Here is a 19547-nt window from a genome sequence, read left to right as displayed (position 1 = left end):
CATTCGATTCGGAGAGCTGGCACTGACTGCTGAGGTGGCATTGTAAACGCCGGCAGCTGGCAGGTCACAAAGTCGCTTTTGGGCTGAAAGACCTCGTTCAGTCCCAGTATCAGGAGACTCTGGGGCATGACCAGGTTAGGACTGAGGTCGGGACCACAGGGACTGGTACAGTATGTGCTATGAGGAGTGCCTTTCTTAGCACAAACGATGATTAAATCTGTACGGGGTACACTGATTTAATTAGATTGTAAAATGCATTAAATGTTAAATTTGATTGCAGCAAAACTGATTGCTGCAAATTGGTATTTCTTCTTTTTCTTCTTTTTAACAAAGAGGCGTAATTATGAAACAAAAGCATTAATCAACTGTTTTTAAGATCGGAGCGCTGTTTAACGTGCTTTTGTTGGAGTTCTTCTGTGTACTTTTTAAAGGTAGAGTGCAGTCAAAATCCCCAAGAGTCAGCCTTTGCTGGATTAGAAGTTTTCGGCAGCATTGGAATGAAAAAATTTAATGAAATACCAGGTCTGCTGTAGATGGGCTGTTGTTAAAATAAGTAACATTAAATCAACCAGCTTGAATACTTACTATCATTCTTTAGCTAAATGACAGCTAAATTGCAAACTATTAACCACTCAAAGTTGAACAGTTAACCTAATTCAATTAACCACTTGAAGGAAATCACTTCACATCAAAACAAGTGCGTCTTAATCGCACCAGCTGCTGTCCGTCAGAAACACGGTGGCAAATCTAGTTATGACACCATTCTTCCCTCTCTGGCACTCTCGCCATTCCGGGACAGATGTTCCAGGAGATCAAATTTACATCTGTCAGAGAAGCCACAAACCCCTGTTAGAATGTACGGGGGTAAAAGATCATGCTTTATTTTTATCTACTGCTGTTCGACCTTCCTAGGTATGGCATACAATCTTGTCCACCATCTTCTGCATGGATTATCTTTTGTTGTTATTGCAGCTTTGATTATTAAGTCCCAAGGTACTGAAATTAACTCCTCCAAGCAAACACTTTCTTAATTGGCTAACCAGCTGCTTGTGGAAACCAAGGTTACTGCAGTGGAGGAGGCACTTAAGAAAACACTGGACCTTCTGTATTCCAGCGTGGTTTGGCGGAGGATACAGACTGGGAATTCGAGCGAGAGGCTGAGGTTTGTAAAATCTGAAATCCCCACTGCGAAGCAATGGGAGTCTTGTTTTCCACGCCTGTAATTTAACTGGAAAAACAGATTCCTGGTGGAGACATTTTAAGCCATCTTATCTTCTACAATCTTACTTCCCAGATATAAGCTATAAGAGTAAACCACAGCCCGAACCCCATGCCAAGTATGAGATAGCAGCTTCCAGAGCTGGATAAATTACATGCTCCCAGGCAGCCAGCCCGGGTGCAGCACCATTAAACACTGAATGTCTCTGGGGATGAGCAGTCATGAATCGGGAAGACAGAGTCCCAGTGTCCTGGCCGAATTTCCCCCTGCGCTTTACCAATCATGGCCTCCTAATAATCCCCATTTCTGAACTGGCCTCATCACTCTGCTCTCCTCCCCACTGAGAGCTGGTGTGTGGGGAGCGGACTGGCACATTATCCAGGTGGGGCTGCACACTGGTGCTGGTGGAGGGGAGTCCCCATGACCTGTAAGGCAATTTCAGTGGAGTGTCCAGAAAAGAGCTAAAGAAGTGTCAGGAATAATTATAAGGTAAGCACCAAGGATTGCAGAAGTACACACTCACCCAGTTGATGAGGATGTAGCGAGGCAGGGCAGCAGTGGGCTCCTTCAGACTGCAGAAGCCATACATGACCCGTGTGCTTTCAAAAGACAGGGTGATCTCTGGCAGCCCGCCTCCTGGTGGTGGAGAGAGGAAACACAGCCTGAAGCGCAGGTCTCCATCAGGGCAGCCCCCAGTTTCAGCCCCAGCCAAACTGGCAAATACTTTATTCAGTCAAGTACTGGTTTTGCTGGTTAGTATGGTCTGTTTGCCACTGACTGAAGACAGGAATAACACTTGCCTATGCCAATTCTCCTGTTGTGAGAGCCAGCGAGTATTACAGGGAACGGAAGCTGCTGTACTCTGACTTCCTAGTTGTTGGAGGAAACTGGAGCACATGGACAAAACCCACTAGAACCGCAGGATAACATGCAAACTCCACACAGAACGTGTCACCATCACCTCGGGCTACTAAAAAGATCCAAAAAGGCCAATCAGCAGTAGAGGAGTTTACTGCCATATGTACATGTAATTTGCAATTCTTACACACTGGAATCATTCGTGAGCGTGGAGCTGATGCAAGGGCCTGCTGTAGTCTGTACTTAGAGCTGCAAGTGTAAAAGCAACCGTGGTAGAATACCTTACAAACGCCTGTGACACACGGAGCAGGCCCAGTGGGACAGGACGCTGGTTGGACGCAGTCTGTAATGCTGCAGGTCAAGCACTGGCGGTGAGTTTAGTTGCAACGACAGGAAGCTTCACAGTCCCACAGGTCCAACCCTCCACAGCAACCTAACAACCAACCAGCCGGGCTCCTTTTACCCCACTTACTGCAGGGGACACACTGGCTTCAGACTACCCTGGGGCTGCTTTGAGATCAAACCGGACCATCCAGAGCAGACGAGGAGAGCCTGAATCCCGGGTGTTTGACAGGACTCTACTCTACGCCCCGCTGTCACTAACAGGAGAAACGGTCAATATGAACACCCCCAGCAGGTATATCTTTTTATTTCCACAGCAGTGATAACCACTATGGAAAACTTCAGCAGACGTTTTGGAGCTGCTTTCCATGATGCTGCTTCTACAGAGAACAGAAATGCTTGTGGTGAAAATGAAGATGTGGTTCTCCCAAAAGCTAATTCCGTATTAAGTTAGTAATCCTCACCGATATCTAGAAGGAAGTATTAAAGGAGATCCAGCCAGTGCTCTTTTCCGACTTTATTACCGGGAAATGGTGAAATTCCTATCACTGAGAACCTGACCTGAACAGCCCAGGTGTGGGGGGAATTATTTCGTTCCAGAGCCGAACAAACATATGTGCAAAAAAATACGTATTTCATCTTTAAAACACACCGCATCGTCATTTACCATTAGATCTAATTCAATATTAATTAACATGTACAAGCTATTATTATTTTAATTGCTGGATAATTAAATCCTAGCTCTCTTTCTAGGCTTGTTGCTAAATCTTATAATCTTCTGCCAAAGGTTTTCTTTTTGCTGGTGTTACGCCTTACAATTTTACAATGTCAAAAGCTCAAATACAGTTTTCTTACCTAAATGGCAACAAACATGCTTGATGTCAACAACAACAGAGCTTGTCAGCGATAATAGTGGCTTCAATATTGATAAATACAGCCTTTGGTGTAGTTCTCGAGTTGCCTTTGGGGGACAGTCATTGCAAAATTACAGGGCTTGTTGGTTGCTTTGCTTTTTCACATTATTGACTTAAAGCGCACTGAATATGCTTCAGGAGTGTTAGCCAAAATGCTAATAAGACGTAACAGATACAATAAAAAGACTCTGCATACCTCCGGAGGACGCCAGTGTTAGGTCATTGGTGTTGTCCTCATACGTGTATAAGGCCCTGTGGAGAAAAGACGACACCCTTAGGGAGAGGTACAGGGAAGGCGGGTTGTCACACACACAGATCAGTACGCATTGTCAAAATGGAGATGGCATCCCAGAGTGATGTGTGCTCCAGGCACAATGAAGCTTGTAGGGACACTGCACAACCCTGATACACAAAAGCACATTTGAAAGAGCTTTTCAAGTGAGACTCACAAAACACTTCGGAGATTCGGCATACCTGATGGGATCTGAACGGAGAATTTCCACAGACAGAACAGCTGTAGCCCCTAGCGTCCCAGAGCTTGCAGGGATGTTTTACATCCCTGTGTTAACATTAGGAGTAGCTCACAAAAGCAGGAAGTTCTCTCACCCAAGAAAGACTTTCCAACCCATTACAACTGCTCATTAGAGAATGAAACTGATTCAAAACAACCAGTAACCAGTGTGTGGACCCGAGCTCTGTGTTAAATGAGATATTCAATTAGAATAAACAAACTCACAGTCACATTCTAAACAACCTAGAATCTAGTTAACATTTTAGGCTAAAAGCCAAAGAAGCTCAACAGTATTTTCATCTACACACTAACAGGAGGAATTTCAAAGCTTTTGTCTACTGTGGAATCATTGCTCTGCTTTTTCAAACGAGAATAGGCAAAATGTTCCAAACACATTTAATTACAAATGTACATTTTTCAAACCAGTCAGCTATTAGCTGAGACGTCCCTTAAAGTTCAATTTCAGAAATTGGAGGGCAACGTTTTCTCCAGCGTTAAAAAACAGGCAAGCCTGAAAACGCTTGTTAGACAATAAACATCCCACTACATGACAAAATCTGCTCCTTCCCCAGTCAATGTACATATTCTAAACCTTTTTTCCAGTTACAAATATTAAGTAGTTACTATCTAACTGATCCTTTAAGAGTCCTAACCATCAGTGTCCTGGAAGAAACCAGGGTATCAACTTCACCAACATGGCTGGGCAGCTTTTTCCACAGCCCTCCGCGTAACCAAGAGCCTCCTGTTCTCGGTTTTAAATGCACCTCCGAGTTTCTTGTTTTCTGAAGGCGATTTGCTGCATCCGAGTCACAGGATAAATCGGATCACATTACGTACAGTCTGCTCTCACCGCCACAAACAAAGCAGACACTTCAGAACTGCCACCACTCTCACAGGAAACCATCAAGGCCACTCGACCCCCTCATCTGTTAGTACTTTATTGATCCACAGACCTCACTGAGGTGCTTTCTGAATTTCCGGCTGTTCTTTTTACAGACTAAAAGAGAAAAATGCAACAACAACAACAACAACAACAACAATAATAATAATAAAACTCCTGTAGTTAGAAATTCATCAAGCACAAGCTCTCCGGGCAGAAGCAACATTCTTTCTTTCAGCTGGGACTCCAGAGATGAATTCAGAGCTTGCAACGACCTCACCAGCCTGTTTCTCGTGAATGCAGCTCTCTCATCACTGCCTCTCAGGCCTCATTTGCTCCACAGTGACAGAACCCAGGTTAAGCAGAAATCACAAAGCACAAAGCTGCCTGTAAGCTTTTGTGCATCTATCCGTTCTCTAAGTGCTTCTTCAAATTCAGGGTCGCTGGGGAACTGGCAGGCCGCTCCCAGCAAGCAGTGGGCGCAAGGCGGGGTACACCTTGGACAGGACACCAGTCCACCACAGGGCAGACCCAGACCCAGACGCCAGTTGACCTAGAACCGTGCTGTGTGAGGAAACAGGAGCACCCTGAACATGGGGAGAACACACAAACTCCACGCAGACAGCACCCCAGGTCTGGAACTGAACCCCAGCACTGCGAGACAGCTATGCTCACCACTACGCCACCGTGCTGCCCGTCTGTAAACACACGGCCGCCATTTTGGCCTCGGACGTAGATGCCGCCGAAATGACCGGCACGACAAGGTACTGAGTCAGGTTTGCCGGATCCTCAGAATGCCTCAGGATCCCTCCTTCCTCTCGCTCGGCTGCTCACAGCCATTGGGCCAGGAGGGCCTTCTCAAAGGGACCTGCACGGTGCTCACAGACTCCCCGACAGCTGCGCCCCACCGCAGCTTGGTTTCCCTCCAAAACGTCATTCCTTCAGCACTTCACACCCTGCAATCAGATGATCTCCCACCTCTGCAAGCGCGCAGATACTTGTTAGGCAGAATGCAAACATTCCAATTTTAATTCTAAAATTATCCATACTGGCATAGCAGAGCCGTGCCAATGTCGTCAAACCATGAAAGTCTGAGTCATATATATGTACTGTATATAATATACACACAGTTCACCGTCTATACATACAACCCTTGACAATTATTCATCACAACATATAGCATCTTCTCAAAGGAATAAAGCAAACAAACAGATACTGTTTTTTTTGTTTCTTTTTTTTTTTTTATACATTTCTGCTTCCCAGCATGGGATGATCCTCCACTTGATCCTCTGCAGCCTGGGACGAAGCTCTGCACTCGGATTCCTCCTGAACAAACATGGCTTTTAGCAAAACAGGTCCACCTTCTTCCTCTCTGGGAGTGACAACCAGCCAGTCTGTCAGTCGACAGCCGTGATGTGGGACTTGTCTGAAGTCAGTGCAAGTCCACAGCCACCCTTTCAAGTATCCTGCACCGCGAGGCAGGAAGCTAAGACTGAACTAAACTAAGCTCCTGGCTCCCAAAGTCCACAGGGAGCCCATCTCTTCCAGGACCATGTGGGCCAGGTGATTTGGGCTAAATTCCACGTTGCCAAGAGCGGATCAATCCGAGAAGGAATTCTTCCCGCTGTCAACGTGTTCCCAATAAACAGGAATTTCAAGAGGAATTGGGGAAAATTCCTCATCACCCCCCCCAGCGCCCCTGCCTGCTCACCGATGTCCTTGAGAAAGAGACTGAAGAGGAAGGGAAGGGAGGAGGATGGGGGCTCAATTATCATATATCACTGGATTCCAGAAACCGGCAGAGGGACATGCAGTTCGGACACAAGCGGAATGGAGAGATAAATGAATTGATAACGGGGGTTCATTCCGAAATGGTATTAAGATGGAGTACCTCGGAGACAGGAACAGACACCATCAGCTCTGAATCAAAGTTAGCACTTGAGCAGTCTTGTATAAATGAAGGTGAAAAGGACATTAACCTTTATATTAAGAGAAATTGTTAGCGCTGACAGTCTATAATGGAACTGGGAAAACAATGACTTTCCTTTAGAAGAAAAGGAAGGTGAAGACTAACTGTAATTATAAAAAGCAAAGAACCGAAAAAGAATATGACAGCAGGTTTACATCAGAGATAAGACTTTGAACCTCCAGCACTTGAGATATGAAAACCAAAACTCCAAAATAGTGGAATTATACTGCATGATAATGAGGACTGTATACATAACAATGACCTATCACTGTGTTAAAGCTGTGCTTCATTTAATACTTAATGTTGTTCACACTCACAACAGGACTATGACAAGCCTGCTCATTTTACTATGGCATGGGTCTGTATAACCTCTAGCCTCTACATTTGCCTGCTACTTTAATATGCAGCAATTAAATCTTAAAGCTCCCCTAACAAATTCCCCGGTGCAGGGACTTATTTCACTGTGACACCAGAGTAAGGGCACCATGCTGCACTAATGGGCTCTCAAGGGCCAATTAGAGTCCCTGCCACTACTCCCTTAAGTAAGCAATGAGATGTCTGTGCAGAGACAGAAACCTGACGATGCCCTGGTCCTGTGGATTTAAACACGCTGTGAGATTTCCACACAGGTCTTCGGTATCTTAGGTACATCTTTTGTCTCTCATCCTTTCCAATTAATTCCAACAAAGTCAGAATTGAATTTAAGTTCATGAACTGCAATCAACTAAATAAAAGGTAGAAAACCTGCCCTGCAATGACAACGCACGGGATGATCTGGAATCCCAAGCACCGCGCAACTGGGCAATTCAGAACACAAACATCAGCATCTAGATGACAAATTCATAAATATAGGAACTGCAGGACCTAAGTAAATAGTCTCAGCAGGCATGTCTGAAAATCAACTAAAAGCTGATTTAACCACAGCACATGAAAAAGATATAATTCACAAAGCATCCCGGCTGAGGACAGGGCTGTTGCTGCTGCATTTCAGAAGCCGTAACTCTGTTTAAGCAAGGGGAAGACCAGGACTAGCATAACATTTCCGTGGACTAAAACTTGGAGCCATATTTGTAATCGATCAAATAAAGCTGTATCTTCACAACCCCATGCAAAAGCCAAGAAGGCAGAATTTAAACTTTAGAGTAAGGATAGCACAAACGACACACTACAAAATCTCAAACTGGATTTTTCGTTTTAAATCTGAGGACACAATCGCCGATTTTGGTGGTAAATATTTTTGTGCGTTCTCAGCTCAATAAACAGTGCATCTTGAGGCGCTTTAACAAAAGCGCACACTGCTGAGGCCTGTACCCAAGCAACACAAACACCAACTGTCACTTCCTCTCCCCCACGAGCAGCTCAGTGGAGTCCAGTTCCTTTTACGCCTCACTACTGAATCCTTCCAACAAAGTGCTCTACACTCCCGAGACAAAAGCAAGAACACAAACCCAATACAGACGCCTTTCTGATCACAATTCTCGAAGGGCTTTCAGCACTCCATATTCCGCACAATCTGCATCTCGCATAAAGCAACCAAAGCTGGTTCCTCTCCATTACATTACACAGTGGAAACAGTGGAAATGCGGAATAATGTGGATGTGGATATAATAAATGGTTTTTAAATAAGAAAGGCAATGCTTTTCCAAGACAAAACAGCTTTTTCCAAAGTCGTTGAATTTTCTGTCTCCTCACGCAACACATACATATTCCTCTAAATGTGGACTGGTCCAGTGGGACTGTTCCGTAGGCTCTGTGGCTCAGGATCTGCGCCCGTGGCTGGAAGGTTGCCGGTTCATATCCTGCGGCCGGCAGAGGAATCCTACTCCACTGGGCCCCTGAGGAAAGCCCTGCACCCCAACTGCTCCAGGGGTGCCGTGTAAATGTCTGACCCTGCACTCTGACCCCCAGCTGCTCTCCCTGTCTGTGTGTCTCATGGAGAGCAGGTTGGGGGTCTGCGAAAAGACAAATTCCTCATGCAAGAAACTGTATATGGCCAATAAAGTGATCTGATCTGATTCTTGCATTCCGAAGTGAAAATCTGACAGCTTAAACTCCTCAGACGGTCACGCACAGAATGATTCCCATCCTAATACACACGTGACACAGGAATGCAAGGTATTATTATTAGTTTTAGAGCTGTACCAGCCTGAAAAATGAATGTTGAAAGAGGCTAACAAAATTTAAGATGCTGTAGATAAAAGTCACAACTGGGCCAACGCCTGACAGATGACATTTAATACAGACAGTGCAGAGTTCTGTGAGCAGGTAGTTAAAACAAGCGGTAGAACAGCAAGACGAGGAACAATCGGCTGGAAGGGTCAACTTATAAGACCTGTGTTGATGTTAACAGATAATGTCCATCTTCTAGACATTACATGCCAGCAATAAAAAACATTGCCATGTGTAGTTAAGGGATGCTGTGTCAAAGCTTTATAATGCACTGATAAGAACTTGTATAGAGCACTGTATACAATTTTGATCACCAAATATATTATGTATATTATACAAATATATTGCTGCACTGGAATCTGTCCAGAGAAGAACAACAAGACATTTCAGGGAGCAGGAGTGTCCCACACTGACGGGCTGGAGGAACTGAGTCTCTTTAGTCTGAAGGGAGTGTCCCACACTGACAGGCTGGAGGAACTGAGTCTCTTTAGTCTGAAGGGAGTGTCCCACACTGACAGGCTGAAGGAACTGAATGTTTTTAGTCTCTAACAGAGAAAATAGAGAGGGGACTTCAAACAAAGTGGAAGAAGACATAACACCCAATGTCCTGTTACTTGCCAAGCTATAAATATGACCCTTCCCATTTGGATAAGATGTGTCAACAATTATGTCACCCTCAGCTTGGTGAGCTGCGTACACACTCTGCCAAGGGGACTGAAGAGGAGCAAAGGACATGGGACACAGGAAGAGAAGAAGAATCCAGCAGGAAGCCGAGGAAGCTTCAACACCACAGCGCTCTCCACCGCGGTGAGCCCGACCCTACCCCAGAAGGCTCAAGGAGCCGTTTCACACAAGCCTCCTCTGCAGACATGCAGACACACTCCGCTCCCCCTTCCCTGAAGCCACAAGTCAACAAACCCACAGGAAGGAAAGGGAAAGCATCACTGTAGGCTGACCAGCCAGCACTTAAATCGACACAGCCAACCGATGGCTTAAAGAACTGGGAAGAGATCATTCAAGAAGACCTCCTTTACTCCCGAACCAAGCAGGGGAAAATGAGCTGGGCGATCTCCATGGAGTACAGAACACGACACCCTTCTTTCACACTGCATTACTTACATAAGCACCTTGGATGGTAACGAAGGGAGAAATAATTCCCATTTCGTGATTCAGACACCATTATCCTCACATCACTACAGCGCTGCTTGCCCGGGCAGAAAATAATGATCTGAGATTCTCTCTGCATGTGCAGTACATCACAGCCAAACTGTGACATTTCTATGAAAATAAATCTCCGTTTTCCTGTAAGCATCCAAACTAGAGCACGCTGGAAACACCTCTCCTGATTAAATGCAGTACAAAACCTTTGGCTGTTCAGGGATCTAAGTATTTACTGTATATGCTGTATCAAGAAAAAAAGAACAGCTTAAATAGCCAATAGAAAAAACAATAGACAAAGTTAATCAAAGTTCATCAAGCATGAGACTTTACACACTGGACATAAACAGGTCTAACCTCCACATCGCCGCTTCAATGCAAGCATCTGCAGTCACACATTTATGGGCCTTTGCTTCTTTCAAGACTCCGTTTAATGAGATACTTGGGAAACAGCTACTAGCATCCTACTGAGTTGGACGAGACGAAAGGCCTCATCTCCTTTATAACCTTTCTATGTTCTGTTGTTACGTTCAATTCTGAGTTTACTATCAATTTTATGTGGTTGATCTGAGGCCCTTCTGCTGGTTGTGCGATTCTGGAATAAGTATGAGGATTAACAAACGCCCTGCTCCGTTAAAAACTATGCCCAGGTGCAAACATGCCACATGAACTAATGGATGCCCTCCTGTTGGCCACTGGGAAGCACCACTGTATTTCAGGGCTGATTTCACTGATCTGTGGGGAGACCATCCAAAACTTAACAGATCTGAGATGTCTGAAATCTCAGAAGAAATCCTTTTAAGCAAGATCTTAAAAAACAGAAACGTGCTGCTAACAGCAACAGATACATGGGCGAGAGTTTCAAATCCTCCTTTCTCTTAAAGCGATGGTGTTACCCAACACCTACGGTGTAGACCCGGGTCATGTCGTTACACACAACTGCAGAGGCACCCCTGAGGCCATGTGCGCAAGACCTCCTCGAACCCGAGACCATGCACTGGCACTGGGGGGAGTTTGTCAAAGACAATGGCTCCGATGCCCAGGCATGTTGGAGAGATGAGCACTAAGGTCATTGCTAACCCTGTGCAATACAGTAGTTGCAACCATCAGCTGAATTTCTTTCAAGAAAAGGTACAGTATGTCCAGTCATTTCTGGTTTGGTTTTATAGCTAACAGCTGATCAGCTGCTATTGACTGCGCACACACATAAAACGTGCGTTTCATTTTAGGAAAGGCATAAGAGCTGAACTTACACACGTGCGCTCTTTCAGTTTCAGGAGAGATGTCAATTCCTGCCCTGTCTCAAGAGTGTCCTGGTGAACACAGAGCCCCATTTATGAGGTGAGTCTGTATGCAGTATCTGTTCTTTGTGAATACCCAGTGATCAGTGCACAGTGCTGTGTAAACAGCGCACAGTATGACAGTATTTAAAAGACAGGATACACACATCGGGAAAGAACAAGAGAAAAGGATTACACAAAAAGTTAATTAACAGGAAATTAAAGGGATAACCTAGCAGTTCATTTCAGTTCACTGGGGAACAGGTGTCTAAGCTGGAACCACAAATCTTAGCACGTGTTTATCTAAAAAAGTAAGGCTTGGTTCTGTGATATAATATAAATGTTCGGGGTTGGTGGTGGTTTAATGCAGGGCTTCATTACTCTTTACTGACCAGCACTTGCTAAGAGAGCTGCATTCTCCAAACCCCTCCTATCACAGCGCTGTCTGGTCAGCAGAAATCAAATCACACGGACCCACGCTGAAGGCAGGGGCGAACCTGCACAAAAATCAATCTGCACGAGGCAGCCAAGCAGAAAGCAGGCGCATGCAGAACAGGGACAATGAACATCTCTACCGCAGGAACAGGGGAAGAGAATCTGATTGCAAAAATCAGAATATTAATGAGTTTCTTTTTATATTCTGGGGCGTGTGTACGCTCCCTCCCTCTGTGCATATATTAATTAGCAGGTTCACTGTCTGCAACAGGAAAGTGAGAATTGTATTTTTAGGTGGATGTTTAAAATCCTCGTGCACAGTCCTGTGGGGGGGGGGGGGGGTGAGGCTCTCCTGTCTGTCAGAAAGCAGAAGGCGATAAAAGAAAACACCTGTTAGTTTGCCGCATGACTGAGGTGAGAAAAGAAAATATTCCAGAGAACAGCAGCTGCCTTTCCAGCATTTCAGCAACTTAAGGTCTGGTGGTTACCCTCATGAGAAAAACACAAAAAGCATGACTCTTATACTGTGCAGTTTCAAACATTTCCGGTAGGTTTTCACATACTGTATCAAGTCACTCCTGGCCTGGGCTTGCAATTCCGAAGGGCGCCCAGAAATGGAAAGGCATCAGTCTCAAGAACCACAGCGTTCCGATTCACATCGTCTGAGTGAGCGTCGCTGTCTGACCAGGGCCGATGTGGTATTCAACACTTGGTTGAATGCCAAGTCTTAGTATCTTACTTTACATTTTGGCGTTGCTCAATTTGGCAAAATGACTTGAGTTTAGCATGAGGTGCTGCATATTCTTTTTAAATTAAACAAAAAACACAGAAAATATGCTCAGAAATCTGCAAGCTTGATTTAAGCTGCCCATCCCTGCTGTTGAAACCGATTCCTTCTTCTGAAACACTGCTTATTTTTCAGTAGGGCTGTTCAGCTCTAATATTTTACACACGCGTCTTCATTTGGTTTTTAAATATATTATTATGGTAAGGTAATTTTATATAGGATACTTACATTTATATTAGTATACATATTTAGAATTCTTTTTATTCAGGAGCTAAACGATTTACATTTTGTATACCTGAGGAAAAAATAAAAACAAAGGGTGAGAAGTGCATTTGAACAGTCCGTGGTCGTACAGGTATACAGACTGCTATGGTCAGGCAGCGAAAAAGGTTTCGACAGAGCTGATAAATTCCCAGTTGCTGGAGCAGAGAGCTGGAGTTGTCAGTGTGAGGGAGAGGAGTGGCAGTGTGCGAAACGCACTGCACATCAGCTGAACAGGTCTATAAAAAGATCACATCACCTCATAAGCCCTAGCTGAAGTTCCGAGTACAAAATTCTTCACACCTACAGGACAAAGATGCAGTGGCAGCTGCCAAAACATGTGGTCGAAGAGTGTGAGGCAGGTGAAAAATCTGTTTTTCTCCTGCGATAGGTTTTCTTAGTGAGCGACGATCCAGAAAAAAAATGGAAACGCTGCCTTCCCATCTGCTGCACTTTGGTGTGGGTAAGAATCATCCTGCTCATCACGGCCTGCTCCAGTTCCAGGAAAGTAGCAGCAGGAGACGTGAGAACGCTGTCGAGACCCCAGTAGCGAGGGGGGAGGACCAAGGAAAACGGGGAAGGTTTTCTTTCCTTCTCCCTCACATCTTCTTGTGTTGCCTTCTGCGCAGACAGGTCACATGCTGCTCGTCCTTGTCCTTCACACATTTTAAATACCAGCTCTGGCTTGGTGAAAACGGGCTGATTTTTGGAAGGCGTGCGGAAAGCAGGCTTTGGGCGTGTGCCTTTCAGTTAAAGAGCCTGAAACAGCAGCCAGCCGTGCCTGTGCGAGGGCCCGAGGGGGCGGGATTAGGGACTGGCGGTGCCAGAATGGGAGGCAGCAGATGGAAAATAATTGCCTCTCAAAGAGAAGAAAAGGAGCTAATGGCCATGAGCGCCATTAAACAGCTGGGGGTCGCAGGCCCAGGAGCGGTCACCTAACCTGAAGCTTATTTTCAAACTAAATAACAGTGACCTTCTGTTTTTGAAACTAAGGAGCAGCTCATGGATAATTTCGCTGAGGCAGACCGAGTGGACAGGATGCCACAACGATAAACCTCCTGGGTCCCCGGATTTTAATTCACTCCCCATGTTAATGGATATCTATGCCGGAGAAATTTAAAGGGCCAGATCTCACATTGCAATGGAGTTCCTTCACTGAAACGCCCAAAGGTTAGGCAGCTGGGTTTGCTCAGAAAAGCAAATATAAAGAAGGCTTTAAGAAGATAACCACTTAGTCCCATAGGCTCCCCCTATGCTTCTGGCTGCTGCAGCACTTGCAGGGAATCTCTCAGCACAGTCTGCCACCGCACCAGCGTGCAGCTGCAGTAGGGCTGTGATGGCAAAGGTCAGGCCAATCTCCCTGTGGGAGCCATGAGCAGAACGACCATCTAGCGTGGCTTCTGCTCTGCCCTTGCTGTGCCATTTCGAAAATGGACCCTTTTGAAGTGCCCTCGGCTTTGATCGTGGCTCGAGTTTAACAATAAAATGGACTGCCGTGATGGAATTAAAACCAGTAACCAGTAAGGAAACCACAAAGCGTGTTAAGGGTTCAAAGAGCTGCCCCCATTTTAATGAGTAGGCTCTGAAAACCCATGCATTTGTTAATTTTCCCTACAGAACGTCCATAGCTTGTGACACACACATCAGCTTTCTGCAGTGAATGCTTGCTTCAGGCTATGCGTTGTGCAGAAGGCATGGCTACCAGGTATAGATCTTTATGTCTGCTCTTTTTTTTTGTTGCTTTTTGTGTTTTGTATCAAGGAGGTAAGGTTTGTGTAATAGTTTTCCTTCTTACAGCTTGGACGCTTGTTTAAATGTTAGCATAAATCATAAGTGGACCCATAACACCACAGCCTTTTCTGTGTGTCCATTTCTAGTTCTTTGTCAATTCTGAAGCAGTGTGGTTTCCCCAGCTGACGCGAGTCAGAAAGAGGTCTTGGGAGTTGTGCCACTGTTACCTCTGGTCCTCCTCTCACCTAGTTATCTCTGCACCATCAGTCTTGTGGTTAGGGTGTCAGTCCTTGCAGACCTATCAGAAAACAAACACTAAGGCTGGACATGTTGAACTGTAGTTCTGCAAACAAGCACGGGAGCAGCTCTTAGCAGAGGGAGTCAGTGGCATGACTAAGTGAAACATTTACACAGCAGGGAGATTATCGCTGTGTGCTGACAGCCGTATCCCACTGAGCTAGCCCTGCGCCTTGGCAGCAGTTGTGCGCGGTCCATACCACTCTCAGTGCTTGTCTAATTACTGTCACAGGAAGCATGACATCATAACAGTAGGCTGCTGTTTTTAGTTTTCTTCTTTGAGTCTTGCAGTAAATTTGAATGCTCAGTGAGCACCAAACATCATACCTTTCATGACTTTTTTTTGTTTCCGTTAGCGCAATCGGGGAAACTGTTTGATTTCCAGCACGCTGGGCTGGAAACACCTGTGTTTAAAAAGTCCTAAAAGCCTCCCTTCTGGGTGATTTTGGGTGTCCAGCCGATGGCTGAAACATTGTACCGGCTGTCTCGGGCCACTGCAGCCGGCTTGCTGATGCAATGGTTTAGTCCTGTGTGATCCCCTCACACACATTTCAGACTGGCAAAGGTTAGGATGTCAGATATCACCTTGGCCTCCCTGACGCAGTAAAACAGTAAGCAGAATCCCCGGGCCTCTGGGGCAGTTAACAGTACGCATGCCATGCAGGGACAGTCGCAGGTGGTCAGGCTGAATTCTGATGTCTGTGCCATGAGAACTCCTTGGAAACATCGAACAATCCCATTGTATTATCAGGCTCCAGTTGTACATGAGAGATAACTGCACCTTCAGCCAAACGGCACTGTAGAAAAACTGGCTGTAGTGCTGCAGTACCTTATTAATTCAGCCAGCAAGTCCTGGAAAGGTGGAAAATAAACTGCAGCACCCATAGAAAACCCACAGGAAGAAGAGGAGACCAGAGGTGCTCCCATCCAGAATCGGACCCATATTCAGTAGCATGGGGATCAAATGTGTTCAAAAACAAAACACTTGCAGAAGGAAGACCATGACATGATCTTAAGGGCCGAATGCATGCACCCAGAACTTTGATTCTGAAGTGCAGGAGATCATGACAAAGCAATCTGGCAACCCTACCACAGACGTACGCGCCCCTAGCTTCTTTCTCTCACACAGCATGGCACCCTCATGGGGTATCAGCTTACCCGATCTTTGAACTGAGCCATAGCTTCAGTCCCAGGCGAATAGTAGGAGTGTCACATATGGATCCCAGTGCTTAAATGACCACACAGTGCCAATGCAGCACCAGTCTAAATGCTGAACAATATCACTTATGCTGAAAAAGTGCGTTTCTCTGCTTGAGCCTCATCTCTACGACAGTGCAGCAGGTTGCAGCATCATCACCTGCCTGGAACCTGGATGTCTTTGGAGACCTGGTCTTCTGAGGGAGCAGATTCCACTGCTTCCAAGGAGGTGGCCCTGTGTGGCTCAGAAGCCGGGGTTGCCCCTGAGCGGGACATGGCTGAATCACACTGGCAGTGGTGAAGCACGAGAGCACCTCAGACGTGCTGGGAAAGTCACTGGCTACACAGCGGTTAGACAATCACGCTCAAGAGGACACTCCCTGCTGTCGGACACACTGTCTCTGTGGTAAACTCGGTTTAATGTGACAGTCTGCGAAGTGTGCTGTGGGTTAAAATGAGTAGTCTTTGTCGGCGTTTAAACTTTCAAGCAGTGCTTCTCAATCCTGGGTCCAAAGTGATTTTGCATTTTCATTTCAATCGCATACTTGGCAATTTAACTGTGATTCCTGTAAAAAAACGGCCAACTGGACCTTGCTTGTTCAGCTTTGAAAACCTGCCGCAGATCTCAAGCGATCTACTTTCATCAATACAGAACACTCAAATCTAAAACTTTTTGGAGGTGCAAGGAAAACATAATTCCATGCTCAGTAAAAGGTTCGAGTGAGTAAGAGTGGATTTGTGGAGATTGAGGATGCTGCACACTACTTTAATCACTACTATATTTTTTAGGTGTGACTGAATCACCCTGTAGAAATACCTTTCTCTTACTGCGAGAAAGGAGTTAAGACACTGCAGCTCAAATATAGCTTTATTCCTCAGAGGACTCCCAAGACGTTTCACATCCACCGAGAGAAATGCAATAATTAATCCACAGTCCACACCAACTGTAACTGTGTACTACAATTTAATTATTTCCCCACAGACATTCTCTTCGGCTATCAATTTAACTATTGGAAAACTTTGCAGTTCGACGTAGCATTAATCAGTAATGGGATTTTCTTGGTTATAAGTTATTTATCGACTCGTGAAGGGAAAGTGCTTATGAAATGCTACTCCGAAGGGGAAAGATAGTTTTCCCCTGGAAAGCTGAGGGATGGCATCTCTGTTTTCCTACTGCAAACGATGTTCCCAGACCAGGGAAGTAGACAACATTTCATTAACTTGGCTTGTAAAAGTTTAAAATGAAAAAAAGATGCATAAATTCATATTTAAATACATTTATGTATAATAATGTGAAACCTTAAAAAAGAAAAATGTCTCAGGAAAACTCCACTGGAAATTTCAATTCTTTAAATATCTGCTCAAGATCATATTGGCAAAACCTCAGTTTAGTTCAGCCAGAATTAATAAGCAGACCTACATCTCCAAACTCCTCAAGACGTCTTCCCTCATCTTCAGCGGTGGTCATGTACTTCATGCAGCACAACCTTTAGCCTTGAAAGGAGGATTCCTAAAAGTTGGAAGGTTTTGCCAAGAGTGGGTTTTTCAGAAAATGTATCTATTGCTTTTCACGAGGAAGAGAACCCCTCTTCAGCTCTGGTGAGGAGAGGCGAAGCTTACAGTGTGAAAGCGCACGGCAGCCCAGTCCGGGCGGAAAGGGCAGCTCCCAGAGAGAGGGGTTAATACAGACAGCTGGTCCTGTTTATCGACGAGTCCTCGGCTGCTGAGCCAGCGCACAGCCTGCAGCCGTGACGACCGCGGTGTCACACCACTCAACCACCGAGGAATCCCCCCTCCCTCCACCTTCCAACCACCCCCCCCCCCCCCCCCACCCTCCACCTGCCCACCCACTCATTTCCGCTACAGCAGAGAGAAACCGAGTTCCCCCCCCACTGCATCACCAAGACAACCAGCAGCATCCCCTCCGTCGCCATGGAAACGGCAGTCCCTCACCAGGAGCTCCACACTGGCACTTTCCCAGCAGGTAGGCGGAGCCTGTTCTCAGCTGCCGGCGGCTGGTGGGCTAGTGCTCTCCAAGCAGCATCCGCGGCTCATGGGGTATTCCGTCCACATCACCCACAACATCGGGACGGGTGACCAAGAGGCAAAACCACACCGGGCTGCAGAAGTTTCAGTCTGCAACTCCTCTGAGGTTTTCCTTCAGTACACTGGTACTGAAACATCCAAACACATACAGGTTAGCTCCTCATACACAGTATGTCTTGCACATGCTGAGAATCAGGCACGGCCCCCAAACTGTGGCCCTATCGTGTAATATCTGTCTAAATCCAGCGCCTCGAAATCCACCAACAGACAGACCCAGAAATGACGTCAGTCCAGAAGACCCACTGTGTCAGACTTGTCATGATGCCTTATTATTGCCTCTCAACCACATCTTTCCACATCGCCTCTTGTATTAGTGTCTATTTTTGTAAGGTGCAAACAGAGAAACTTAATAAAAATAAGAGAAAAATTAAATAAAATACCCCACAGACACACACAGACACACACAGACACAGCTCCATCATCCATAACAGCTGCTCAGACAACAGGCGATATTACAATCCAAACAGGGTGGCGACTTCTTTCCAAACTGCGTTTCGCTCAACAGCCCAGGTGCTGACATCGATATTACAGGAAACCGGTGGATTTGTTAGCCAGGGTCAGCCCGCCCTCCTCCTTCCCTGAACAGAAGGCTTTTTCCCCTCCCTGGGGGCAGGCAGGAGTTCCTGCAGCTCTGCGGTGTGAAAGTAACACCTGTCCTTCGCAGGAGCCAGGAGCCGGGAGGCTTGAGCGGACCATCTGCAGGCCCACGAGCCTCCAGTGCCTCCTCACCGGGCCCGGCTGCTCTTCGTCCTGCTCTTCGTAAGGGGCAGGTAAACAAGAGCGATGCTCAAACCGGACACTCTCCATCAGGACAGAGACGCTCTCTCCGTCTCGACAACAAGGGGGCGACGGAAGAGCAGAAAGCGACCCATCTCCTCCTGAAACGTCTTATTTACCATTACGGGGATCCCCTGCCTTTCGGGCTAAAAAAATAAAATCCTGACTCTGCAAACGCCTGACATGCACCTGGGATCTCGCGCCTTAGGACGTTGGATATGAATAGCCTATTGTGTAGTGCAATTCATCCAAGATTCAGGAGTTTGTAAAACCGCTTTTGTTTTTTTGTTTTTTTTTAGGCATTTCCTCAGCAGCGGGTATCGGGCCTGCCATTCCAGGAACATCAAAGAGCAACGGAACAAATAACTTAGCAGAGGGCTGGAAAAGTGCCATGAGAGAAAAAAAACTTTCGTGAAGTGATAGAAACTTCGGCAGTTCTGTTAAGTGTCCGTTTTAACCAGCTGCCGGTTATAAATGTCCTTTAATCTACTCACTTGAAAAGGAACTGGCTTCTGTGCGGCGACAACGGAGCAAGCAAAGGAAAGTCTAACTGTTCTCCAGGCCTCTCAGTAATTATTAAAGGAGTTAATTGGAAGATGAATCCAGAGACCATAAATGAGAGAATGATAAAAATAACACCGTGAGGTTATTACAGC

At 45.9% G+C, this 19547-nt stretch overlaps 1 protein-coding gene across 9 annotated transcripts in view; it reads right to left on the bottom strand.

The window, feature by feature from the left end:
* dbn1 (drebrin 1) overlaps positions 1-19547 on the bottom strand; it is an 87056-nt gene that overhangs the window by 23011 nt on the left and 44498 nt on the right. For all 9 annotated transcript variants that reach the window (XM_088604785.1, XM_088604784.1, XM_088604793.1 and 6 more), the window contains 2 exons: positions 3530-3585; positions 1743-1855 (listed from right to left, as the gene is read on the bottom strand). In XM_088604785.1, coding sequence (XP_088460911.1) covers positions 1743-1855; positions 3530-3585 — 169 coding nt within the window. The remainder of the gene's footprint in view (positions 1-1742; positions 1856-3529; positions 3586-19547) is intronic.

The sequence above is a fragment of the Lepisosteus platostomus genome, chromosome 13 (genome assembly GCF_059453375.1).
Source record: "Lepisosteus platostomus isolate fLepPlt1 chromosome 13, fLepPlt1.hap1, whole genome shotgun sequence".
Taxonomy (NCBI): Eukaryota; Metazoa; Chordata; class Actinopteri; order Semionotiformes; family Lepisosteidae; genus Lepisosteus; species Lepisosteus platostomus.
This window is presented reverse-complemented; position numbering and strand designations above follow the sequence as displayed.